The following is a 25087-nucleotide window of genomic DNA, read 5'->3' as shown; positions in this document are numbered from 1 at the left end:
AGAGTCCAGTTTTCTTGTTTTTTTTTCTGAACAGGTATCTTGTGTCAGGGAGCAGCAGCACAAACTACAGATATAAGTCGACCAACGTTACTTCTCTGATAGCAGCTTAGGTTTGGTCATGGCATGCCATGGTTTCCCACGTAAGATTACATTAAACAGAGAGTGAGGTGAAGTGGTCGAGCACAGGTGCAGCGACAAGCGGGTGCGTTCCTGTGAAACTGTTGCGGTCATGCTCGCCTCACGCACGCGCCCGCGCGTTGCCGAAGTGGAATTGTCTAACTTTTTGTACACGACGCGCAGCACAAATCATTGGAAGAGAGACTGATCCTCGGCTCGCTGTTTGTGAGTTTCCAGAATCTAAATAGTTATCAGGACATCAACAGGAGGGAATTCACATGGCAGAGCATCCCCGCTAAACTAAACGCAGGCCTATCAGGTAAAGTTATGTATAATTTTAATTTAAGTTAAAAAGGCTACAGCTGCGTAGCGCACAGAAGCCGTTGCCATGGTTACTATCCATAGAGCGCCTGTCATTCACTCGCGGAGCGCTGTCTCCCTTTCTGTTCACCTGAGAGAACCTGCCGAAGCCTCTCCACTGCTTGTTTGGGTGGGTTATTTGCTGGCTGACCAACATCCCACCCCTCCTGTGATCATGGTTTGACTGTAGGACTATGTGTATTCAGAGCCAGTGAGCAACGGACTTTCAAAATAAAAAAAAATAAAAAACATGCGTTAACGCGCGATAAAAAAATTGTCGGCATTAATTAATAAATGCGTTAACGCGATAATAACGCGTTAACTTGCCCAGCACTAATTAATAATGAATTATATTGAGAACGTCATACATAGAAAACATGCCGTAATGTACCCTGACTGAGTGTAAACCTTAGACGGATTCATTGTGAAGCGTGCAGCTAGCGATTTGCAAAGATTAATATATTAATATAAAGTTTAATAAAACGTTTCACTCACTTCCGTTCTTCTGGAGGTTCAGCAGGAACACGAATATCTGGTACCGATCCTTTTTAGCAAAGCTTCTTAGCAAATCCAGCTTTATACTGACCCTCGTTTATAAAGCAGTCTGGTGTGTGAAATGATTCGCGCAAACATGAAAGCATTGACGTTGCTCGTGGGGAATATTCCCTTCGAAAACAAACACACCCACTGCGTCTTCAGCGGTTCGGATTCAGGAACATTAAAATGACTGTGTTCGTTATTACACCCAAGAACAGAACACCACAATCGCTTAGACGCCATTCTGCTCATAGACAGTGCTCCGGCACATCAACAATGACCGCGCCGGTCCGCGCCGCGCAGACGATGATTGACAGCTACCTCATGTGCGAGGGCGGGTCTGTGTTGAAACGCTCCCGTCAATCAACAATCGCGGGAGGGGCGTCCGTTTTATTGACGTCACAAAAACGAACGGCTCGATTTGAGGCAGGGGAAAACATATAAGGAGATTAAAACAAAACCACTGGATGGATTTTTATCATTATATGATGTTTGTGTACAGGCACTGCCAACACACATTTCAGTACAATCAACTTGTAAAAGTGCATGTACCATTATATGACCCCTTTAAGGCATCAGCCTGCCCAAAAGACCACATTTACAAGAATGCATCATGTGATCAGATTTCATTAGAATTTTCTAGATAAGAATTTTGTTTCACTTACTACATGCAGATGACACACATACCAAAGATGTTCTGTAAAGTCTAAATATTTTCTGTGGACAGTTAAAAGTCAACATGTTGCTTGTAACCCATTTTACTAAATTTCTGTGTGAAACTAGCCTGGGTTTCCCCATACTGCTTTTGCGCAGCGCGATTTTATTCACGCTGCTAGGTAGTCTGGATACCGTGGACCAGATTTTCGCCTCCTAGTAGGGGACCAATCACAGAACGGGGAGGGAGCAGCAAGACGATGACGACGTCTATGCGACACACCGAAGGAGTTTGTTTATACCTAGGATCAAACATGGCAGCAGACGCGAAGTTACCTTTCGATGCAGCCTTAGATATTGTTCTAAGTAGTTTAGAACGCAAATAAATCTCTGACCCATCGTCGTCTTCCTCGTCTAATTTCTGTCGCTCTGCATACGTCATCTGGTATAATTGAAGCGATTGGCTATGAGCTACTTACAGGCGCATTTGATAGACATTCGTAGCACCCAATAAACGGCTCTGGGCGTTTAAACCACGCCTCAAATACGAGAAAATGAACATGTGGTTCCCAGACCACGTCTCTGTCAATGAGACGTGGTCTGACGTTAGCCAGGCTAGTGTGAAACAAGATATATAAGAAAAAAATATGGTGGGACTTTTTTTTTTTTTAGGAGTTTTAGGATTTAAGAGTTACCTCTAAATGACAGGTGGCTTTATCTATATATTTGATATTTGATATTTCTATATATCTGTCTATCCATCTATCCATCTGTCCATCTGTCAAAAGATTCGGGTGAATACATTTTGAGAGACAAAGCAAAAAAGTGACGGTAGCCTAAAGACATTCTTTCTATTTAAAATAAATACCATTCTTTGGAACCTTTTTATTCATCAAATAATCCTGTAAAAATGTTTTTTTTTTTTAAATCATTCCACACAAAAATTAAGCGGCACAACTGTTTTCGACATGGATAATAATCAGAAATGTTTCTTGAGCAGCAAATCGTCATATTAGAATGATTTCTGAAGGATCATCATGTGACACTGAAGACTGGAGTAATGATGCTGAAAATTCAGCTTTGCATAACAGGAATAAATTACATTTTATAATATATTAAAAAAGAAAACATTAATTTTACATTGTAATGATATTCCACTATATTAAAGTATTTTTGATCAAATAAATGCCGCTTTGGTGAGCATAATACTTAAATATCTATCTATATCTATAGGAGACACTGGACGGACATACAGATAGATGGATAAAAACACCTTTCGTATAGAGAGAATTCTTAATGGATAAAAAAAAGTCCCACCATATTTCTTTTCTAATATCTTGTTTCACTTGGAAATGGGCAGCTAGCATGTGGATGTCCTGAGCACTGTGCCAGAGGCTGGTTAGGTGTGTGTGCTTATGTGTGCCCTCTGCTGGGAGACCAACACCTCATGTGGCGGATACCACCGGGTCTAGTTTAATGCTCTTCATTTTGTTTTGTCTGTTTTTCAGTTGCAATTTTAGAGACACGACCAATGATATTAACACGTTAAACCCTTCAAACACACACACGTGCACGCGCACGCGCACACACACACACACCAGCCAGACCGCTGGCTGGTCCCCACAATGTAGGTGATTTCAGGTTTTACTATACTTGTGGGGACATTTGGTCCCCACAATGTAATATAAACATGAACACACACACACACACACACACACACACACACACACACACACACACACACACACACACACACACACACACACACACACACACACACACACACACACTTTCGTCTGGATTGGATTTGCATGCCTTAAATATTTTATTGGAATTCCTAGTGGGATTTTTCTCATAATTGGAGCCAATCCTAAAATATCCCAGTGGGATCATGTTAAATTCCTTAATATTCAAATACGGTCCTTGTGGACAAACTGTAATTCGTACAGGGTTTCTTGATTCATATTTGACTCTCAGAGTCCTATTGGCTGTTGTGTTGGAATAACGTCTTCCTAATGGACATTTAAAGGATATTCCATGGGAAACTTAAAAAAAGACGATATTCTTTCAATTCTTTGGGGAGGTGTGATTGAGCTCTCAGTTTCCGGCTCGTTAGGTCTTGTGAGATGCCTGATTAGTGCTTTTGATTTCACCTCCGTGCTTTTTCTGTGCATCCTTCCTTTTCCTGCAGGTCAGGCTTGAGGAACAAAGAGGCCAAACATATAAGTGAGATGGACAACTTGCTTCCAGCTACTGGGATGTCAAACGCCTTGTAGTCAATTTGTCTCAAGCTGTGCTAGTTTGTGTGTGTGTCTGATTATTACCATAGCAAGGCTCTTAAAGCCAGAAAATGAACATCTCTGGCTTTTCTGAGCATCAGCACTGTTAAAAAAAACTGCCTGCCGGTCTCAAAGCAGCACAAATGTGTTTTGGTCTCCATGGTAACTCCCTAGAAACCACGTTCTGCCGACTCCGGAGTGAAACATTTGTTGGTTACACTTTATTTTAATGTGTTCTGTTACAGTGTAATTATACATTTAATTACTGAGTAATATTAATTATCTACATGTACTTACAGTACTATAGGGTTCGGTTAGAATTAGGGTTTAGTTGCATGTAATTATGCATAATTTATAGTTATTATAGTAACTATATGTGTAGCATGTAACAATCACACTCTAAAATACAGTGTTACCCATTTGTCCCCCCCAACCTTCTCAGTGAATGTAATTTTCTTGTCTGGTTCTGTCTCTTTCATTTATGCATGCCCATTTTTTTGTGTCTGGATCTATTTATTCATTTAAAAAAATGAAATGCAAGTCATAGACAATGCATATACATTATTATATAAATAGTTATATGAAATGTTGCATTGGTGTAACTGTCATTTATTCATGCATTTATAGTACAATACATATAGTTAAATAAACCTATTTATTTATTTATGTGCTTAGCTATTTAGTTATTTTAGTGACTTTTTTTATTTACTTTATTTATTTATTTTTTTAAAGTAAGAGCTTTAAAAAAAATAGATATTTGAAAAGTATTGTCTGCCAATGCCAAAAATTCTTGATATTCATGATATTTAAAAAGCTTACTAAACCTTGATGTGTTTTTAGAAAAACAATAAAACCAAACATAATGAATGCATTTTCTTGAACATTCTCATCATCACTTCATCTTGGTTATAATTTGTCATTGACCTGGCTGCGTGATTCCCTGCCGCTCAGACGTGCGGACGAAACATCACAGCGAGTTTCAGCTCCGAAATCGAGTTCACACACATTCAACATGTTTCCAAACGTGTGTCGCAGCCGCGATTCCTCATAAACCCCCTGAAGCACAGATCCGAACGGAGAACAGCCCCCTCCACACACACACTCACACACACAGACGCTTTGATTTACTGCAGGTTCCAGTAAAAGGCAGCTGCGCTTGCACAGCGCACCCTGCGACGTGACAGGTCTTATTATTATTTATAAGCATTCATAAAGAGAAAGGGTACATTTGTCATTAATCTTACACACACACCATATAGGCCCGGGGGGGATTTTGGCACATTGTGCTTCCCACAAAGTAGCGCACGTTAAAAAAGCCCACTCATTCATCAAGAAGCTCATGCAAACACATCCGTCATGTATTTTTCCCCCTTCCAACGGTCTAATAATTAGCTCTCTCTAATGCTAAGCTAATGCCAGCTGCTCTCTTTCACCCTCTCCTTCAGTGGCACATTACCCCCCTCAGAGGCACCAGAGGGGCTGACGCTCAAATGGAAGGAGTGATTAAAGAGAGGAGGGAGGGGGGGATACCTGTGGAGCAGTGCCGCCACAATAACCACTTCCTCTTTGACCTGCCATCGCTCACATTCTCACTTTTTCAGTTTCATTCTTTGCTTTATTCCCCTTTGTAATGTCCTTTTCATTTCCATTTCAATTCCTTTACAGCACAACTTTTCAGATTTTTTTTCAGATTTTAACTTTAATATTTCAATAATTTAGTGACACATTTGCATGTTTGTGGTTCTCTCATGGTTAACGTTCACATGCAAGTAAGCATAAATATATATATATAATATTTATGCTTACTTATATTATATTTATAATATTTATATATATAAGACATTTTCTTGAGTTGTGCAGCCTATATATATATATATATACATATATATAGGCTGCACAACTCAAGAAAATGTCTTGCTACTGCTGAAACATCCAGACACAAGAAAAGACTATGGCAATAGTTGATTTTAAGGATTCACTCTTGGAAATATGGAAATATTATAGATTTTAGGATTGTGTATGTATGTATGTGTGTGTGTTACACACTTATACATACATGTTGGCTTTTCATGTTTTATGGGGAAATTCCATAGACATATATATATTTATATTTTACATTTCTGCATTTTTTCATTTTTAAAAAACATCACATTGTATGATTTATAAGCCGTTTTCCTCATGAGGCCCAAGAAATGTCCCCACATTAGGACAAGAGTTTAGGATATTGCCATCTTTGTGGGGACATTTTCTCACTCACTCACTCACTCAAAGTGTGTGTGTAAATACTATATCTCAAAACCATTGCACCGTGGACATGGTACTTCTTTTAGTTTGTCTCTGGTGGCCAGTCAAGTCATGTTCTCTCGTTATCTGACACTTACCACTACATTACTGCAGGTTTGCAGTGCATATGGTAGAATTAGGTGTCTCTCACACACACACAGACACATGCAGAGCTGTAGGTGTGTTTGATTAGCAGGGGTCAGGCGTCATGTTCTCTTCAAAGACTGGGAATGAGGTGCTTCATTTCCTGAGTGTTCACAGCCTGTCTCTGTGTCTCCAACACTTTGTTAAAGAGGAATTCAACTGAGATTAAAAATGTGTGTGAGAGTATAAAGCAGAAAATAAGTGAGTAAATAAGGAATAAATTGCTAGGCTGCAATGTCATAAATATGAGAAAATATTAATAATACATTTACTTTTTTTATTGAACATAGTCATCTTTTATCATACTGCTTTGTATTCAAATGATAAGCCTTATTGCTTTTAGAAAATGGCAGCAGCAGCAGCAATATGCTAAAAAATATTATATAAATCCAATAATTATTTTTTTTTCACCCAGTGATATAGTTTATTAGCATATCTAAAGTATAAATATATACTTTATATAAACGAGTGATTGGCACATTAATATAAAATCCAGTTGTTAGGCAGTCACATTCGTCTATCAGCTTTAAACTAATATGATTTTATTTTAATTTAAAAAATTGTGTGTATGTATACACATTATGCATTCAATCATTTATGCATTAATTCATGCATTTAGTTTTTTATTTGCATTTATGTATGCATTTATTTATTTTTGTTTATTTCAGAATACTTTTTCTAATAATGTTTCTCTACTACCGTATTCTTTTAAAAAGTAAGTGTTTATTTACAAATCTTTTTTTATTATTTTATTTATAATTGAATAATTTATAACAACATAATTTAATTTATTATTTTAATTAGAAAATGTGAGTGCTACTTGCCTTTTTGCCTTAGCAAACACCACCAATAACATATTAGACATAGTAAAGACATAAAAAAAACCCCTTAAACTATGTTGCCATGTATACTGAATTTTTTTTCTGTGTTATGAACACTTGAGCGTTCGAATATGTGTGTGTTAGCGGTTATCCAATACTGCGGTCCAGGTGTTCCTTTTCGAGAGGTAATCTCACACATCTGGAGACGATGTTCAGCACACACATGGCGGCCGGTCTCAGATTAGTCTGGTCTCCTCCTTAATCCCTGTAATTCCAGGTTTGTTTGCACAGCATCACCCGAAATCACATTCCGAGGATTTTACCTGTGTGTGTGTGTGTGTGTGTGTGTGTGCCGAAGGTCTGTTTGTGAAGGCCTCAGCGCAGGTCACATGGGTGTGATTGATGTCGATGCCCCTCTGTGGGCGATCACGGCGGGAGATTTAGAGAGACTTTTTGTCAGGTTTATTTGTCATCTAGAGTGAGAAAGGGGAGAGATTGAGAAGATGGAAGACTATACAGGGAACGGGAGCGAAAATTAGGAAAGTGATATAAAGTAGGCTCGATGATTTCTGCGATGCAAAAATACTGACATTCATAAAATCCAGCTATAAAAATTTAATTTACGGTATACTGCGGAACGTCAAGGAATTTGGCAAAAATGTAAAGAATAAATCACGGTGTGGACTTGTGTCTGTGAATATTAAACCGCAAAAAGACCAATATTTAAATATGATGATGCCTGCTTGTTCTGCGTGTGTCTGTGTGAATGAGCGGCATGTTTTCTTACTATATGAACACATGAATATCATCTCCAGATCTGCTCTTGAGACTCACTTCACCAGCATTTCAACATTTTATTTGAGAAAACTATCATACGATACACACAGAAACTCAAAGGTCTTCCCACAGCCTAGCAAAATAAAAGTTTGGTTTACCCTGAACTAAGAAATTATGACTGAATAATGTCATCAATAGAATTTACTTCTCAAAAAAAGTAAAAACAGCAACGATAATACAGTTTATTAAAACATTACTTTTTAAGGTGTATCAACATGTTTTAATTTAAGCAGCATTAACAAATTAATATTTTTGATAATAAATTTGTATTCGATTATAAAATGTGTAATTCCAAAAATTAAAACAGACAGAGACAACACAGATTTCAGAAAAAAACACATTTCATATTAGGGAAGTATTATTGTTAAAAATATAATAAATTATTAAAATCATAAAGTTTTATTAATTAAATTGATCCTAAACATCCTTTTAGATTTTTTAAATGGAATTAAAACATTACAACGGAAAACACTGAGTTCGATTATTTAAAAAAATTAAACTGACTGAATTTCATAGGCCACTAATAAAAGGAGAATTCTGGAAGATAAACTCGAAATGATGATGTTGAGCTCACAGCTATATTTCAAAACTAATATTCAATTCAATTCAATTCAAATTTATTTGTATAGCGTTTTTCACAATACATATTGTTTCAAAGCAGCTTTACAGAAAGTGCATTTCAGAAATGTACATAGAAGAATATAGTTAGTTAATCATCATGTATTAATTTAGGGCATAACATATCGCCGGCGTCGAGTCGTCTCATCGCAGGTGTTGGGGCATCTGAAGTCTCTGTGAGAGGCTGGATACAAACTGGAGCTGACGAACGCTATTTACCTCAGGACTAGCGTCCCGAGATAACAGCAGAAAAGCAGATGGGAAATAATTAGCGTAGCTGCTGTTCATAATATTAATGCATTCGATCTGATTCAACAGTGGTATAAAAGGTAAGCATTATGTGAATGCTTGGCTAAAGAGATGCGTCTTTAATCTAGTTTTGAACTGGGAGAGCGAGTCTGAGCAACGAACAGTATCAGGAAGGCTATTCCAGAGTTTAGGAGCTAAATGTGAGAACGCCCTCCCTCCTTTAGTGGACTTAGATATCCTAGGAATGACCAGAAGCCTCGAATTTAGGGATCTTAAAGAATGCGATGGATTGTAGGGCGATAGAAGGTCCATTAAATACACAGGAGCTAAACCATTTAGGGCTTTATAGGTCAGTAATAGTACTTTGTAATTGATACGGAACTTAATAGGTAACCAGTGTAGAGATGATAAAATTGGTGTTATATGATCATATTTTCTTGACCTAGTAAGAACTCTAGCGGCTGCATTTTGCACTAACTGTAGCTTGTTTATTGAGGATGCAGGACAACCAGCTAATAAAGCATTACAGTAATCTAGTCTCGAGGTCATGAATGCATGAACTAACTTTTCTGCATCAGAAACAGATAGCATGTTACGTAATTTAGCAATGTTTTATAAGGTGGAAAAAGGCAGTTCTTGTAACATATGAAATATGATTTTCGAAAGACAAGTTGCGGTCTAGTATAACACCCAGGTCTTTTACTGTAGTGGATAAGGTAACAGGACATCCTTCTAAATTAAAGTTGTATTGTAAGAGATTTTGTGGGTAGTTTTTTGGACCAATAAGTAATACCTCCGTTTTATCTGGATTTAATAGCAGGAAATTACACGTCATCCAGCATTTTATATCTTTAAGACACTGTCAATTTAGATTAGTTAGTGTTTTCATCTGGTCGTGATGAAATATATAATTGAGTGTCATCAGCATAGCAGTGAAAATTAATTCCATGTTTTCTTATAATATTACCAAGTGGCAGCATATATATTGAGCAGAGGGCCTAACACCGATCCTTGCGGCACTCCATAGTCTACTGACGTTATCTTCGATTTTTCCCCATTTAAACAGACAAAATGGTAACGGTCCAATAAGTACGATCTGAACCAGCTTAATGCCTGTCCCTGAACACCAGTGTAGTTTTGTAGTCGATCCAAGAGTAATAGCGACCTGCCTGCTTTTTAAAGACGTCTTACATCAGCTGTTTAAAGATGATCCTCCTTTCCACTATAACACTCAAAAAATCATCATCATTTAGCAATGGCGAATGACCTAGGCGTTGATTGGCAGGTGGGGTTGGCATGGCAACAGGTTCCATCTCTTATTAGCATGCAGGTGGAGCAGGTAATGGATTACAAGAGGAAGTGACATTAGTCAGCATTGTTTGACATCATGTTTCCTCAGGCCGATATCTGCGTTTCAGCCGAGAGAAAAGAGCGTGAGGTGGTGCTAACCTGAATGCAAATCAATTCACAGGGTTTGTTTCACGAGTGAGAAGAAAGTTTGTGCCAGCTGAGTAGTTTTAAGATTATAAGTTTTAAGGTTTGGGCGATTGGTTCTTCTCTGTGTGGCCTGTTTGTCCATCTTTCTTTAAGACTTTGAACACGTTTGAGATTAAATGGGGTGCCGACGGTGAGCCAGACCCGATGACTTTATATATGATAATTGTAACTTTATATGCTCACATTTTTTACTTTATACCTCACAATTAAATTGACTTTTAGGCCTGGTTTCACAGACAGGGTTTAGATTAAGTCAGGATTAGGCCTCAGTTCAATTAGGACATTTATGTGACTTTATATCTTACAATTTTCAATTTATATGCTGCGATGAGATTATATCTTACAGTAACGACTTATTAAATGCCACATAGAGACTTAATATCTCAATTGTGACTGTATATAGACAGTTTTGACTGGTTATCTCACAATTTTGAATATATATGCCACAAAGAGATTTTGTATGCCACTATATTTCTCACAACTGACTGTGACTGTTTTAAAATGATTATTTTTTTAAAGCTGAGAGTGTGTTCATGTTACAGCCCTCACAAGGACATCTGTGACCTGCCATCCATCATTAATAATATTCCAGTGGCGTTTTAAAGCATTAGGCTGCTTATTGCCCAGCTACTGTTATGAAGGAAGGAGTTTTCATTGTAGATGTCCAGTTTGCTGCTCTGTGATTAGCTGGAATTGACATGCGCTCTTTTCTGTGAGTCACACACCTACGATCCTTCAGGAATAATGTGCAGTGTGTATACAGTATACACAGCTGCGGTGATGAATATCTCAGCTCGCACGCTTCAGGCCCAGGAATAGAGTTTGATCAGGTATGAAGCACTTAGAGGAAGAACCGGAGAGAGACGCGCAGAAAGAAGGCCATCTATCAAACCGGTGAAGAAGTGATTCCCTGAGATTACTTTTCCCTCTCTCTCTCTCTCTCTCTCTCTCTCTCTCTCTCTCTCTCTCTCTCTCTCTCTCTCTCTCTCTCTCTCTCTCTCTCTCTCTCTCTCACTTTTGCCATCTGATCTGGACGATTTCGGTTTATTTTTCAGCACGAGAAACGTCAGCCCATCGAATCACACGGACCGGGCTCGGGGAGCGCGGCGCAATATTTCCCCGTGATTGATGATGCGTCTTCCTGTCGCGTGTCACCAGTTATTGTTTTCCTGAAAAACAGTTACGGATGCAGATGACTTCATATCGAGCTCCCTTAGTTCTCACCCTCCCGCGCTCGCCGTTGATGTTCCTTGGCGTTTTTTGTCTTTCATTAAGCCATTGTTTCCTCTGCCAGGCCTTTGACGTGATTGGAAAGGCGAGCGCGGGCAAAGAAGGGAAGTGCTAATTCATTAGTGCCTGGCGAATGAATTCATCAGCCGCCGCGGCTTTATGGCCGCTTGTCAACGTGCCAATCCGAGACGGTCAGAGTCCACGGCGGGCGCACACGTATTCTCTCTCATTACCGTCAACTTCCTCTCGGCTCATAACGCTACCGTGACATTATGTTTGACAGCTTCTGATTCCCTTGTCACATCTAATTTGACCATTGATGCTTAACGCACGTGCTCACAAACACAGACACCTGTCAGCTCAGATTTTAGTTTTTAATTTCATTTTATATTTGTTTATCACACTGCCCGTCGTGCTTATAATATGGCTTGGGAAAGACGCTGTAAGCTATACTCAACCGAATGCATTTCACACACAAGCTCTCAGCCGTTACACTAGAGTCTGATCTATAGACAATTAAAGTATGGTTGCCTGTGTAATGTGTCTAATTATTTTCTGATGGTTGTGTACATTAATTTGTTTGTAATTACTATTTTTAGTCACCTGCATGAATAATAGCATCTCTCAACGAGAGATAAGTGCGTGGGTGTGTATTTTCTGAACAGCATATTACCATACTCCTTGCAATATATTTGCAGGATGCATAATGTGCACTGTTTGATAAGTTTCTGAATGCATGAAATAACAGCGAACAGTCCTAGGAGCGCTGTATCCCACAATGCAATGTACTCGACTTGACCTTTCCAGTGTGGTGAATGAACCAGTGGTTGCATCAGCTGTGCTTTTTAGCATGTTCTTGATTCATTATGTAATTGGACTGCCAACATCAAGACATGCTAAATATATGAATGTATTTCTATTTAAATGAATTTATAAATATTTTTAATGTTTAATGCAATTTTAAATGTTTTTATTTTTGTTTATTTTTAAGATTATTTTATTTATTTTATATGAAAATATGAATCTTATTTAAATAATAAATTCAAATATTTTTAAAACAATACTTTTGTGAAAAATATTTAATTTTAATTTATAACATTATTTTAAATCAAGCTTTAAAACTTATTTTAATATTTGAGATAATAACTGGACACTCTTTTGAGTTAAAACAGTGACAACAATGTAGCATATGGCGGTTACTGACTGAATGTTTGACTTGATATCTGTTGTCATCTAATATGATATATTGCATTCAGATGTTTTTTATGTTTGACTGAAGTGTCCAAATATATTTTGGGGCCAGAATAACTCATTTTGCTTAGGAGTCTTAGGAGTTTCACATTCTCACGTTTTCATACTGTATTCTTTGCAGTCTTACATTCACAGTCATTTTTGAAACATCTGTTAGTGACATTGGCCAGTTTTTCATTCAGGGCTTTGCTCTGAGTGAGAATGAAATATCAGTATTGCATTATGACACAGAATCAGACACAAATCATCCTCTCTACCTTCCAAAGAACACCTTTTTCATACACTTATGAGCTTGAAGAAATATGAGAAATTCAATATTAGCAGTCAAATGCTGTAATTCCTGTTGTGCATGATTAATGGTATGGATTTTGTACAAAACAAACAAGGAAAACTGTTTGATCGATGCACACATAGTATACTAGTACCTGCAGTTCTCTTTGTTTTCAACATTGTGTGTCTCTTGTGATGCCCTTGTAAAATATCAAATATATTGTTTGTTTATATATTTTCAGCTGTGTGTCTTGTTTGTTTGCTAGTTAGTTAAGTTTCTTCTCGTCTGTCCTCAGCTGAAGGCTGTGTACGAGAAGATGGAGGTCCAGCAGAGGGCGATGGTGAGTCCTGAGGGGAGTGTGGTGGGGTCGGGTCTCTCCAGCCCTGACCACTCTGAACCCGAGCTCAGCGTCCTACAGCCCTACCTGGGCAGCGAGATCGAGGTCACCACATCTGCCCTCAAATCAAGTACGTATGGCAGTGCTAGAATTCACATGTCCACATCAATCAAAAACAAAATCCATAATGGAATCATGCTAAACATTTTATTTTTTTTAATTAATTTTTTTATTTTTTATTTATTTATTCATTTGTTGTTGTATTTTGTTAAATATTTTTTTTCTATTTTTATTATAAAATTATTATATTTATTTTACAATAGATAATATTTCTGTCAAATAGTCAGATCTTAAATCTATTCGTCTCATACTGAATACGTTGGTCAAAGAGAGATTTAAAAGGCTGTTAAAGCAGCTGTAGGTGAGTGAGGTATATTTGTGGGTTCAGTTTGAATCGCTGAAACCTCTAAGGGTTAAACAATACTCTGTTTCCCACATGCACAAGTGTCTTTCATTCCCAGCGACCACAGACCGACTGAATGGAGAAAACATCTGTATGTGCACATCGGCATGAGTGTGTGTGGTGGTTTTAAAGTGTGTGTGCGGTATAAAGTTGTAGATAATGAATGTGTTTGTTTAGATAGTTATGTGTGAACTTGTGTGCATGTGTGGTTGCATTAGTTGCAGCCAATAATCGAGCTGATTTTGTGTGCATGTTTGTGTGGTTTGGTGTTAACTTGTGTGTTTTGAAACAACATGAGGGTGAATAAATGATGACAAATTGTATTTTTTCGGGTGAACCATCCCTTTAAAAATCCGTAGTGACTGACCACCCATAATGCCCTAGCAACCATACAGCAACAGATTTTGTGACACAGATGACTGTTAAAGTGGCTAACGCTCGCTCAACGTCCGGCTGTCAGAGCTGTATCAATTTAAATGAATGCAAATGTTACACTTGCCATTCCTGAATCCATCATTGTGACTGCTCACTCAGGCTTGCCCTGGCTAACCTTCCCATAATGCCCCTCTCTGAAGCCAGACTGCAGGCAGATGTCCCTGTGTACACCTCAAGCACTACGATGTCATTACATTACAAAAAGCCCACTGTCAGCTGCACACACAATGCTCGTCTCGCTCATTTATCAATTAAATGATGTTGAGGACAAAGAAACCGTGCCCAATGTAGTTTAGTAGCCGTGCCGTAGCCCTGGTGTGTGTGTGTGTCAGCACTTGGGATTTGATGTTGAAACGTAGCCGAGGCGATAGGGAAGTCAAAAGAAAAGTCTTATTGAATCAGTGGCACTAAGGAAAAGCCTTCATGGGATCAGGGGTAACTTAGTTAGTGTGTGTGTGTGTGTGTGTGTGTGGGGTGCAAACAGGAATAATGGCAGCATTTGAATGAGTTCATGCTTGGCCAGACCTCAGTTAACTTCTGAACAGTGTACACTGATAATCTGGTTGGATGTGTGTGTGTGTGTGGGTTTACGTTGCTATACTTTAAGGGCAAATTTGTCCCCAGAAGTTTGCTATATATGACCAAACATTTTATTCATGTTTTTTATTAAATAATAATAATAAAAAATTCTAGGGTTAACCCTCAGAGACCCACTGCTGGAAAACTGCAAAACAAAGCAATTAATAAGTAATATCTATTTACGTGGGTCAAAACAGCAGCTCACAAAACATAATATATAAGCTTTACAACATTTTATTTGATAAATTTTTTATCATTAACTGTTTTGTTTTGCCTCTGAACGTTGTTCATTTTTGTTTTCAACTTATTTTTGAAGTTAAATTAGGAGTTAAAGAGTTAAATTATCTTATGTTTTTTGTTAAATCAACTATTTATTGATTTTTTTTTTAACTGTTTTGTTTTTGAAATTTGTCCCCAGATATTTGCTTTGAAGTTTGACAAAACATAATTCATATTTTTGTTTTGATTTAAATTTAAAATAATTAATATTTTAAAACTATAATTTTATCAATCAAGATTTACAACATTTTATTTTATTTTGTTTTATTTTATTTTTAACTGGTATTTGGTTTTCCTTTCACTAAACCTCACGCAACATTGAGAAACAACAGTAGTGTCTGCAGTGGCTGTGTTCTGTTAAGTGTGAGCTGCTGTTTTGACTAAATTTGAGTGAAAAATAGATAATACTTATTTGCTTTGTTGCCGTTTTCCAGCAGTGAGTCTCTGAGGGAACCAGAGCGTCCTTTACAAAAGCACAATGAGATTTAGAAGGCACTTTTACTTCTGTTCTGTCAGGGGCGGGGCATAAGAGTGAGTGACAGGTGGTGACTGCTGAATGAAGATGGTTCGAGAGGGCCCGTGGGTCAGCACTCAGTCTGTGGGTCAAAGACACATTCAAGCACTCAGTAAATGTGAGGTTAAAGAGGTGGAGATCAAACCGAGGGTGATTGACAGCGTGACAGATGCCTATCAGAGCTCGATGGACCGCCCTCACACCTGCTGTATGGACAGACACAAGACACTATCTATCTATCTATCTATCTATCTATCTATCTATCTATCTATCTATCTATCTGTCTATCTGTCTATCTGTCTATCTGTCTATCTGTCTATCTGTCTATCTGTCTGTCTGTCTGTCTGTCTGTCTAAATTAGAATATCAACTTAAAAGGTGAAACTAATATATTATATAGACTCATTACATGCAAAGTGAGATATTTCAAGCCTTTATTTGTTATCATTTTGATGATTATGGCTTACAGCTTATGAAAACCCCAAAGTCAAAATGATAATATTGTGAAAAGGTTTCTGTAAGCCATAATCATCAACATTATAACAAATAAAGGCTTGAAATATCTCACTTTGCATGTAATGAGTCTATATAATATATTAGTTTTACCTTTTCAGTTGAATTACTGAAATAAATGAACTTTTGCACGATATTCTAATTTTTCGAGTTTCACCTGTATCTATCATCGCTCTATCTATCTATCTATCTATCTATCTATCTATCTATCTATCTATCTATCTATCTATCTATCTATCTATCTATCTATCTATCTATCTATCTATCTATCTATCTATCTATCTATCTGGGGTGGTTAATCTGTCTGATTTCTCGATTCGATTACGATTATTGAAGTCCCGATTCGATTACAGTCGATTTTCGATTATTAACGATTCTCGATTAGCGATTATTGATTTTCCATTTCACAACAGTAAACGAAAAAACACTACAAAGTGATTGCAGTATTAAAAAAAGTCAGCTGCTGAATTACTTAACTCTTTTATTGAGTAACAACAACAACTCAAAGCACTTTCTGTGTTGTGTAGTTATAATTTCAGAATTATTTGTATATAGCTTATGTTCTGTAGAACACAGAAATGAATACATCACATTGTGTTGTGACTCATCAAGTTGAACGAAACAATAACAAATAAATGAAAGGCTTATTTCCTTAAGGAAGTAGATCAGAAACAACATACTGTAGAAATTGGACAATTTTCTTCTAGAAAGACAAGGTGTTGTTCAGGTGGAGGAAGACTGCAGGTTGCAGTCGAAACATGTCAAGGTAAATAAAAAGTTTATAATGCAAAATTTTTTTTGCATTATATGCGGTTAGAACAGCTGTCAGCAGCGCGTCCTCATCCATATCAAGCGCCTCGTCCCCTGAGGCGGCGGCAGCGCGGGCGGGAGCCGGCGGCTGCGAGTCCGGGAGAGGGGGCGGAGAAGGAGAGATAGACGCTCGAGGGAGTCATTCCGGCGAGCATTTGCATCAGAAAACGACGGCAGTGCAGCCCGCAGGGTCGACATCAGAAGTGCGTCGCTGAGCTCACAAACCCAGGCAGAGAGCGCAGATCACATGGCGGTCTCCGTCGCTGTGCGGGGCTCTGCACGCGCCGCAGGAAGTGCAAGGCATCTTGAAAAAGACGCTCGCTGCTCTTTTAGACAGTAAGTTTTGCAAGAAAGGATCCGTCGCCGGATAGCGTAGCTCGCACGGATGGCTGAAGGTGGCGAAGACGGCCGGCTTCTTCAGGCGAAGTCTTGTCGCTTCCTCGACGGCGGCGGCGGCTTCTCTCTAGATCCAGCGATGCGGCAATAATAATAACGCAATTTTTTTTTTTAAATAATAAAAAATCGATTTTTGAAAATTTAATAATCGATTCATAATCGTCCATAACATAATCGCGATTAATCAATAATCGATTTTTTTAACCACCCCTACTATCTATCTATCTATCTATCTATCTATCTATCTATCTATCTATCTATCTATCTATCTATCTATCTATCTATCTATCTATCTATCTATCTATCTATCGTTCTATCGTTCTATCTATCGTTCTATCGTTCTATCTATCGTTCTATCGTTTCGTTCTATCTATCTATCGTTCTTTCTAGGTTGTCATGGGTAACACTCCAACCATGGGCGTCACATTAGTGCAATGCAGTTTAAACAAATTAGACCTGCTGTTCATGTTTACTTAGTCAGCACACAAGGAAAGGATTGAGGAAAGTGTTTTTTCCCCTTTCTTTTCTTCTCTGATGTAATTATAAAAGGTGCTTTGTTCCGCCAACCAGAGACTGGAAGTTTGCTCCGGCTCGAGCCGTAATAGTCCTCAGAAATGGGGCAAATCTGTCTCTCCTCTGACTGTCTCTGCGGCACGAAGCTATGATTACAGCGGCATCGATCCCTGACCTACACGCTCTCATTACACACACTCTCCCAGTCTTCACACTGCTCTCACGACTCCCAGCAGCACCTGAGGTGGGCGGCCGCTCATACCTGTCAGCAATCGATTGCCAATAAGACAGAATTACAGGTTAACAACAGACCATCTCAGACATCGAATTTGGTATCTTGGTATCTTTTTTTTTTCAAACATTCATACTTTCCTCATAGTGATGTGCCACAGATGGGAATAAACACAGCATATAGCCGTGACAAACAGATGACGCGTGACTAAAAGAATGTGACCCCATTTCACATGACAGACCTCTCAGGGGTCAAAGGTCAAGAGGATTCGCCTTGCTGTCCTTCATCCTAAACCCAGATTTGAGAGTGGTTTTCTTGTTACTTTTATAACGCTAAGCGATTGCAGTTGAGTGGGAAGCTATCTGGGAGCTTGCCGTACAATTTGGGACTTTTTACTCGACCACTATGTTGATTTTTACGCCAATAACACGTTTGACAGAAGTATCTTTATTCAAACACAGCACATTATTAAGGATGGGGAATTTCCATCGTAAATATTTTTTTGATGAAATCCAGACTCTGGATTCCCCCATAATTCCCCTGAATACAATCTTTGGCCCTATATAGAAGCGCCAGATGTGAGTGCATAATTTCCTTATCTCTGTAATCGCTGCTAATTAAGATTATTTATGTGAGGCAAACAATGCTGTTATTAAAAATGTAACATGCTTTTATTTTTTTGTTATTTTTGGAAGCCAAGTTTGGTTATTTAATTTTTATATTATGTTATTTTTGGAAAGCAAACATTTCTTTTAATTGAAAAAAACAAAACAAAATATTTTACAGTAACTCCTGATTTTGCTTTTAATTTTTTAATCATACAGTTTTTTTTAAGGAAAACAACTATATTACTTAAAACATTGCACTTTTTTATTATTATTTATGGAAGGCAAACAGTTGAAATGAAAAGTCTTGACATAGCTTCAGGTTTGTTTGTCTAACCTTTAGTCTATCAATAGTTTAATATTTTCATACTCAAATTCTCTTGATTTTCAGCCCTATTACTCTTGTATTGTGGGATTGCCTCTTATTTATTCAGCTGAAAAGACATATATTCATAGCACATTCGTAATTTTGGACTTTTCCTGGAGGATGAAACCACTAGAAGGGTTGTTCCACTCCTGTGTCAGAATAGCCAATAATTAAAGGTTTTACCTTAAATCGCTGTGGTCTTTACAGATTTCCCACACATTCTTACTTCTGTTATTTCAATGGGCGTAAAACCGAAATTAACGCCTAAAATTAGTTTGCACAAGCGTTTCTTTTGACGATTAACCTTGAGGCTGGAGAAAATAGTGCCGAGCTCCACCAGGTTCTGCAGGTCTGAGAAGACTGATGGAGTTGAGAGCGACTCTTCATCTAGACGCTGCACAGATGTAACTCCTCTATAAGAATTTGTAAACATCTCGAAGGTCTGAGAGTCATCAGGGTGTAGTTAGTGGAGAACCTGCGTGTTGGAGGTCTTTTGGTGTATATAAATGAGTTACTCTAAGGTGGCATACACACACACACAGGAAGCAAACAAAACTCTTAAAATAAAATATCTACACCATCTGTCAGCATGTATGCCCACTTTTGCGCTCCAGCACAAAGGATACTTGCACATTTATCTAAACTTTCTAAGCTCTGAGGTAAAACAGGTCTCAAACGAGTCTGGGTTTCTGTCTAGGTCTCTTTTATTGGCCTTATCTGTCTCATATGCACATTGCCATTGAGATTCAGAGAAGCACAGTTCAATAGTTCAGTGATGCATTTGAAGATGGTCCGGTGAGTTGAAATATTAGCTCAGAAAGGAATATCAACGGTTTTCTTAATGAAGTAGCTTCTAAAGCAGACGCGTTTATAGCTGTTATAGCTTGCTTCTGGTTCCAGTACCTTATTAAAATGGCTGAGTCTGTGTTAATGACTGCCAGAACACACCAGCTTCACCTGAATCTGAGTTTCTGTGCTAGTCTGATCATACTGAAAGGCCTTTTTGATTATTTCTAGCAGACTGAAGATATGAGCCGTCTTTGCTGATGGAAGTGTCTGTGTTTGACCAGGGAAAATGGCAACTTTTTCCAGCTCTGTGCTTGAGTTTTTTTGTTCTCTTGTTCTTTTTTTGATGTTGATCTTTTTTCAGGGTCAGACTTGCTCTTTCTGTTGATTGTGGCTGTAAGTTCTCAGTTTTCTATTCTGTCACCACATGCAAGATTTTAGGTCTTTGACAGTCTTTAGGAAGCTACTTTAAAACTACTTTGACATGCTACAAGCCACTCATAAAAGTGTGTATGCTGTACATTCACTACCGTTCCAAAGTTGGTCGGTAAGTTGTAAAATATTATTACAATTTAAAATGTTTTCTTTTTGAATATATATATATATATATATATATTAGAAAGTTCAAAAGAACAGCATTTATTTTAAATCGTTTGTAACATTATAAATGTCTTTACTGTCACCCTTGATCAGTTTCTGATGCAGTTAATGCATCCTTTCTGAGAAAAAGTATTAATTTATAAAAAAAAATCTAATTTCACTGACCACAAACTTGTATTTAACTATTATAGACACACACACACACACACACACACACACACACACACACACACACACACACACACACACACACACACACACACACACACACACACACACACACACACACACACACACACACACAAAGAGACATAAATGAAGAGCTTGTAGTGCAGTTAATTGTGTTTTTAGGTTAGAATTTATATATATCATATACATGAATATGTGTATAAAGTATGTGTGCATGTATGTCTAGTATATTACCCAAAAAATTCAAGTAACTGCACTACAAGCTCTTAATTTTTGTAACTGCACTGCATGCACTTAACATTTGAATGAGGCAATACCTTTTTACTTCTGAAACAGAAGATACATGCTTTTACAAGTAGAGCAGTATTTATCTGGCACAAACTAACTCAATTTAACTATATAAATGAAGAACCGAAGGGAAAATCTAATTTATGTGAATCTGTGTAACTTTTTCTTTGGACATATATGCAAATATAGGCGAATGGCATGCAGTGTGAATGGTTAACCTCATATAGTACAAACTGTCATTCATTAGTGTGGGTGAAATTGCTCAAGACTGCTAACCCGTTGTTATGTAAATGTAGATGCTTGTATGCTAATGTGCTCATTAATGAAGTTACTGTTTCTGAATTAGTCTTTTTTGCAGCTTAGTGTATCTCTCATATATACGGTACGAGTGGAAGCTGTTTTCCTTGTAGTAGAAAACACTGTTTCCCACGATTTAGCTCTTTTCTTCAGCAGTAATGTTTAAGAATTTTGACCTTGCCAACGTTCAACACACATTGTACTTCAGATCCTTGAGATGTCACAGTGTCTCCGGCCTTATCACAGAAGGTCTTCGAGAACCTCTTCAGAATGGAGGCCAAGGACATTCTGTTGGATGGTCCTGATATAAAACTCCCTCACTGCATTTTTCCATAGAGTTTTATTTTGTTCCTTTAAAAGACAGAGCTGTTTTTGATGGATCTAGCATCCTGTTCCCGTAGCCGTTTCTGCTGAGTCTAGCGATGGCTCCAGCGTTTGGCTGTTGTCCCTGTTATGGAAACCAGACAAATGCGTGTGATGGGAGACGTTTCGCTGGACTGATGAGTGTGTGTACGGAAAGCTGCTCTGACTCACTCAAATGTCTTTCTGTTTGTGTTGCGTGAGACTGTATTGTTGTGCTTTCATGTGGTGAGTTTAGTGTGATTTTAATTGTGTTTATTTGATCCAATGTGTGTCTGAAAAGAACAGAAAACACTCTAATGTTCAACTAGTGTTTGATCTGTGCTTGTCTGTCTGAACTAAATAAAACTGAATAATAGGAAACGAGACAAAAATGACTTATTTTATGTAGTTTGTTTAAAAAAACTAACGAATGAACGTACAAATAAGTAAATAAGAAAATAAGTACATGCATAACTAAATACACAGGTAAATATACATAAAATAACAAAAAAACTGAGACAAAATGGGAACTGGCTCAAAATGGTCATCTATTGCTTCACTTTTTATTAACTATACTAATGTATGCATACAAATTCATTTTTAAAATGGAGTCAAGATAAAATGAACCTGTATTATCTTCATTTCATGGTCATATCTCTGACTGTCTTTAACCATGACTTACCATGCTAGTACAATGAAAGTAGCCTACATAAAAACTACCAAAAAAACAAACACATTTTCATTACTTGAAATAAATAAACATTAACTGAAATAAATAAATATTTAACATATTTTATTTCAGCTAGTTGCCAAGGCAATAGTTTTATATAAAGTTGAAATAAGTAACTAAAAATACTAAAACTTAATAAAAATCTTTATTCTATATAATAAAAATGACAAAATTGCTAAGACTTTAACTAAAATAAAATATAAAAATAAAATCGAATTCAAAATATGAACAAAACTATACTATAAAGATAATCTCAATGATACTATCCTGTACCATGGTATCGCCACAGTACTTTTTTAAGGTCTAGGTCATTGTTTTACAATGAACCTAGATTTGCAAATGCAGTTCTATTTTAGATTTCTAACAATATTCTTTGTCTTTTCCCATCAGCCACCCCTCTGTCCGTGCGAAGCAGCAGTGACCCCGCCCTCGCCCCGCACCTGGATGTCATTTCATTGGACCGCGAGGACATCAGCAGACCCCAGTCAACCGTGAGTGAACACACATCACCTACTCATGTCCGATAGGAGTGTCTGGGAAAGCGTCAACTTGAAAATCAAGGCCAAATTTGTATTGTGCTTCTGGAGGACGCAATGCAAGACTACTTTTCTTTTTGTAGTGCTGGTGGTCTTATGTATTTAACCTGTCCTTGTTTGCAGGAATTTCAATGTCACAGTCAACATTCATGGTCGTATTTGTGCTTAAGTTTGATCCTTTTAGCTCCGCAACCATTGTTATCTTACTCTCTTCCAATATTGTTTTCATCAGCAAAGCTTTTACTCTCTCTATACATCTCTCTTTCATTCCCTTCCTTTGAGGTAATCTATTAACCAGCTCTTTTTGCTCTCACATTTATAGCAGTATTTGCTTTTCAAATTCTAGCAGACAAACAGCACACACTTTTTTTTTCTGAAAGAAATGAATAATTCAAAATACTTCAGAAATTCAAGTGACATTTATTATGTTACAAATGATTTTATCTCAAATAAATTCGGTTCTTTTGAACATTCTATGCATCAAAGAATCGTGAAAATAAAATATCATGGTTTGCAAAAAATTGATGATAATAATAATAAATGTTTCTTGAGCAGAAAATCTGCATATTATAATGATTTCTGAAGGATCATGTGACTCTGAAGACTGGAGTAATGATACGTTGCCATCACAGGAATAAATTACATTTTAAAATATAAAACAGTTATTTTAAATTGTAATAATATTTCACAATATTACTATTTTACTGTATTTTTTTATAAAATAAAGGCAGCCTTGGTGAGCATAGTTAATTATTATTAATTTGTTTTTAAACTTCCACAAACTTTTGAGCAGTAGTGTAAGTTTCAGAATGAGTGAACCGCGTTTAGGATTTTGCTGTATGTACTCTCAGTGCTTCAGACTCACACGGAAAACTAACGCAGTGTATTTTAATTCTGAGTGTGACATTTCCTAAATTGTACCACTTTCAGTCTCTTGGGAAACTGCTGAGTGTATCAGGACTACATACATAAAACTGTCTCTAAAATATTAGCATCAAACGGGAAAAGTAAGTGTGCGGCTATTGTTAGGGATTCATAAGGTCTGCAAAATTACAGCTCACGCAGACACTCGCACACATCCGTCCCAGATTGCTCGGAGTGACAGTAATCATTGCAGTGCACTCCTCAATGACAGGGTGAGGGCACACTAATGCATCAACCACAGCACTTTTGAGACAGAGAGGATTCATAAATATGTGTGTATATCTGCTTCTGTCAGTGCCACCGTTGCAGATTCCACTTCCTCCTGGAGAACTTCTTCAGCACTCTAAAGAGTCTTGGTGACTTTAGTTCCAGATTCCAATAAGGCTCCATTCACAATGTGATTCATATACATGTAGCGTGTTCCTGGATCAACGTTCCTATCAGCTCCTGCAGTCAGATTCAGAGCCATCTTAACCCAATGATAGGAATGATTTTTCTTGTGATTGACCAAAAACTCTTGACTAGACCTGAAAAGTCTGAAAATGAAAATGTCAAATTTGCCTTTGTTTGAAATAACTGTTATAATATCTTTGTTTTCCTGTGTCATTCACTTTAATTTCAATTTAGCTGCACAAAACATCTCGCTTTATATTGCAAACTACTAGTATTTCTTATTATTTTAATTTATTGTCGCAATTATAAACACGCTGGTTTGTAGCGCAAATAGTTTTCCCGTAGCCTAGAAATCTAGACGCACCCTATAGCGGCAGCAAAAATTATTTTGCAGCAAAGTGTGGTCTAGCAACTCTCCATAGAGTATTGAGCTGGAAAAACCAAAAACTGGTCCGGCCAATCAGATCGTGTAGAGTTGGTGGGCGGGCTTAACATAATGACGGCAGAGTTATGACGGTTCCGGGTGATTTCCATAGGTGATTTCCCTCTGCTTGAAAACAAAGAAGATGCTGCTGGCGAACAGCGGTCTTTCGAATCGGCTTTGCCCGCGACTCTGGATGACTTGGAGTTAAGAGAACGCCACTTAAGTCATTCCTAAAACAGGAAGATGTGTTCAGAGTTTTGACGACCGGATACGGCAAAAGTTTAATATACCAACTACAACTAGCTGGTTCACTGGTGGAAAAACCAAGGGGGTAATCCATCGACCGGAAGTTGAAGCCGGCCGGGTGCCGCCATCTTGTAGCAGAACT

The 25087-nt window shown here is 37.6% G+C and overlaps 1 protein-coding gene across 1 annotated transcript in view; it reads left to right on the top strand.

Annotated features, from left to right (window-relative positions):
* pard3ba (par-3 family cell polarity regulator beta a) overlaps nt 1-25087 on the top strand; it is a 167588-nt gene that overhangs the window by 23438 nt on the left and 119063 nt on the right. Inside the window, exons 3-4 of the mRNA XM_056258696.1 lie at nt 13444-13615; nt 22813-22913. Of these exons, the coding sequence (XP_056114671.1) occupies nt 13444-13615; nt 22813-22913 (273 nt within the window). The remainder of the gene's footprint in view (nt 1-13443; nt 13616-22812; nt 22914-25087) is intronic.

This window comes from Rhinichthys klamathensis, unplaced genomic scaffold, assembly GCF_029890125.1.
Source record: "Rhinichthys klamathensis goyatoka isolate OS25496 unplaced genomic scaffold, OSU_Roscu_1.1 h1tg000157l_1, whole genome shotgun sequence".
Classification (NCBI taxonomy): Eukaryota; Metazoa; Chordata; class Actinopteri; order Cypriniformes; family Leuciscidae; genus Rhinichthys; species Rhinichthys klamathensis.
This window is presented reverse-complemented; position numbering and strand designations above follow the sequence as displayed.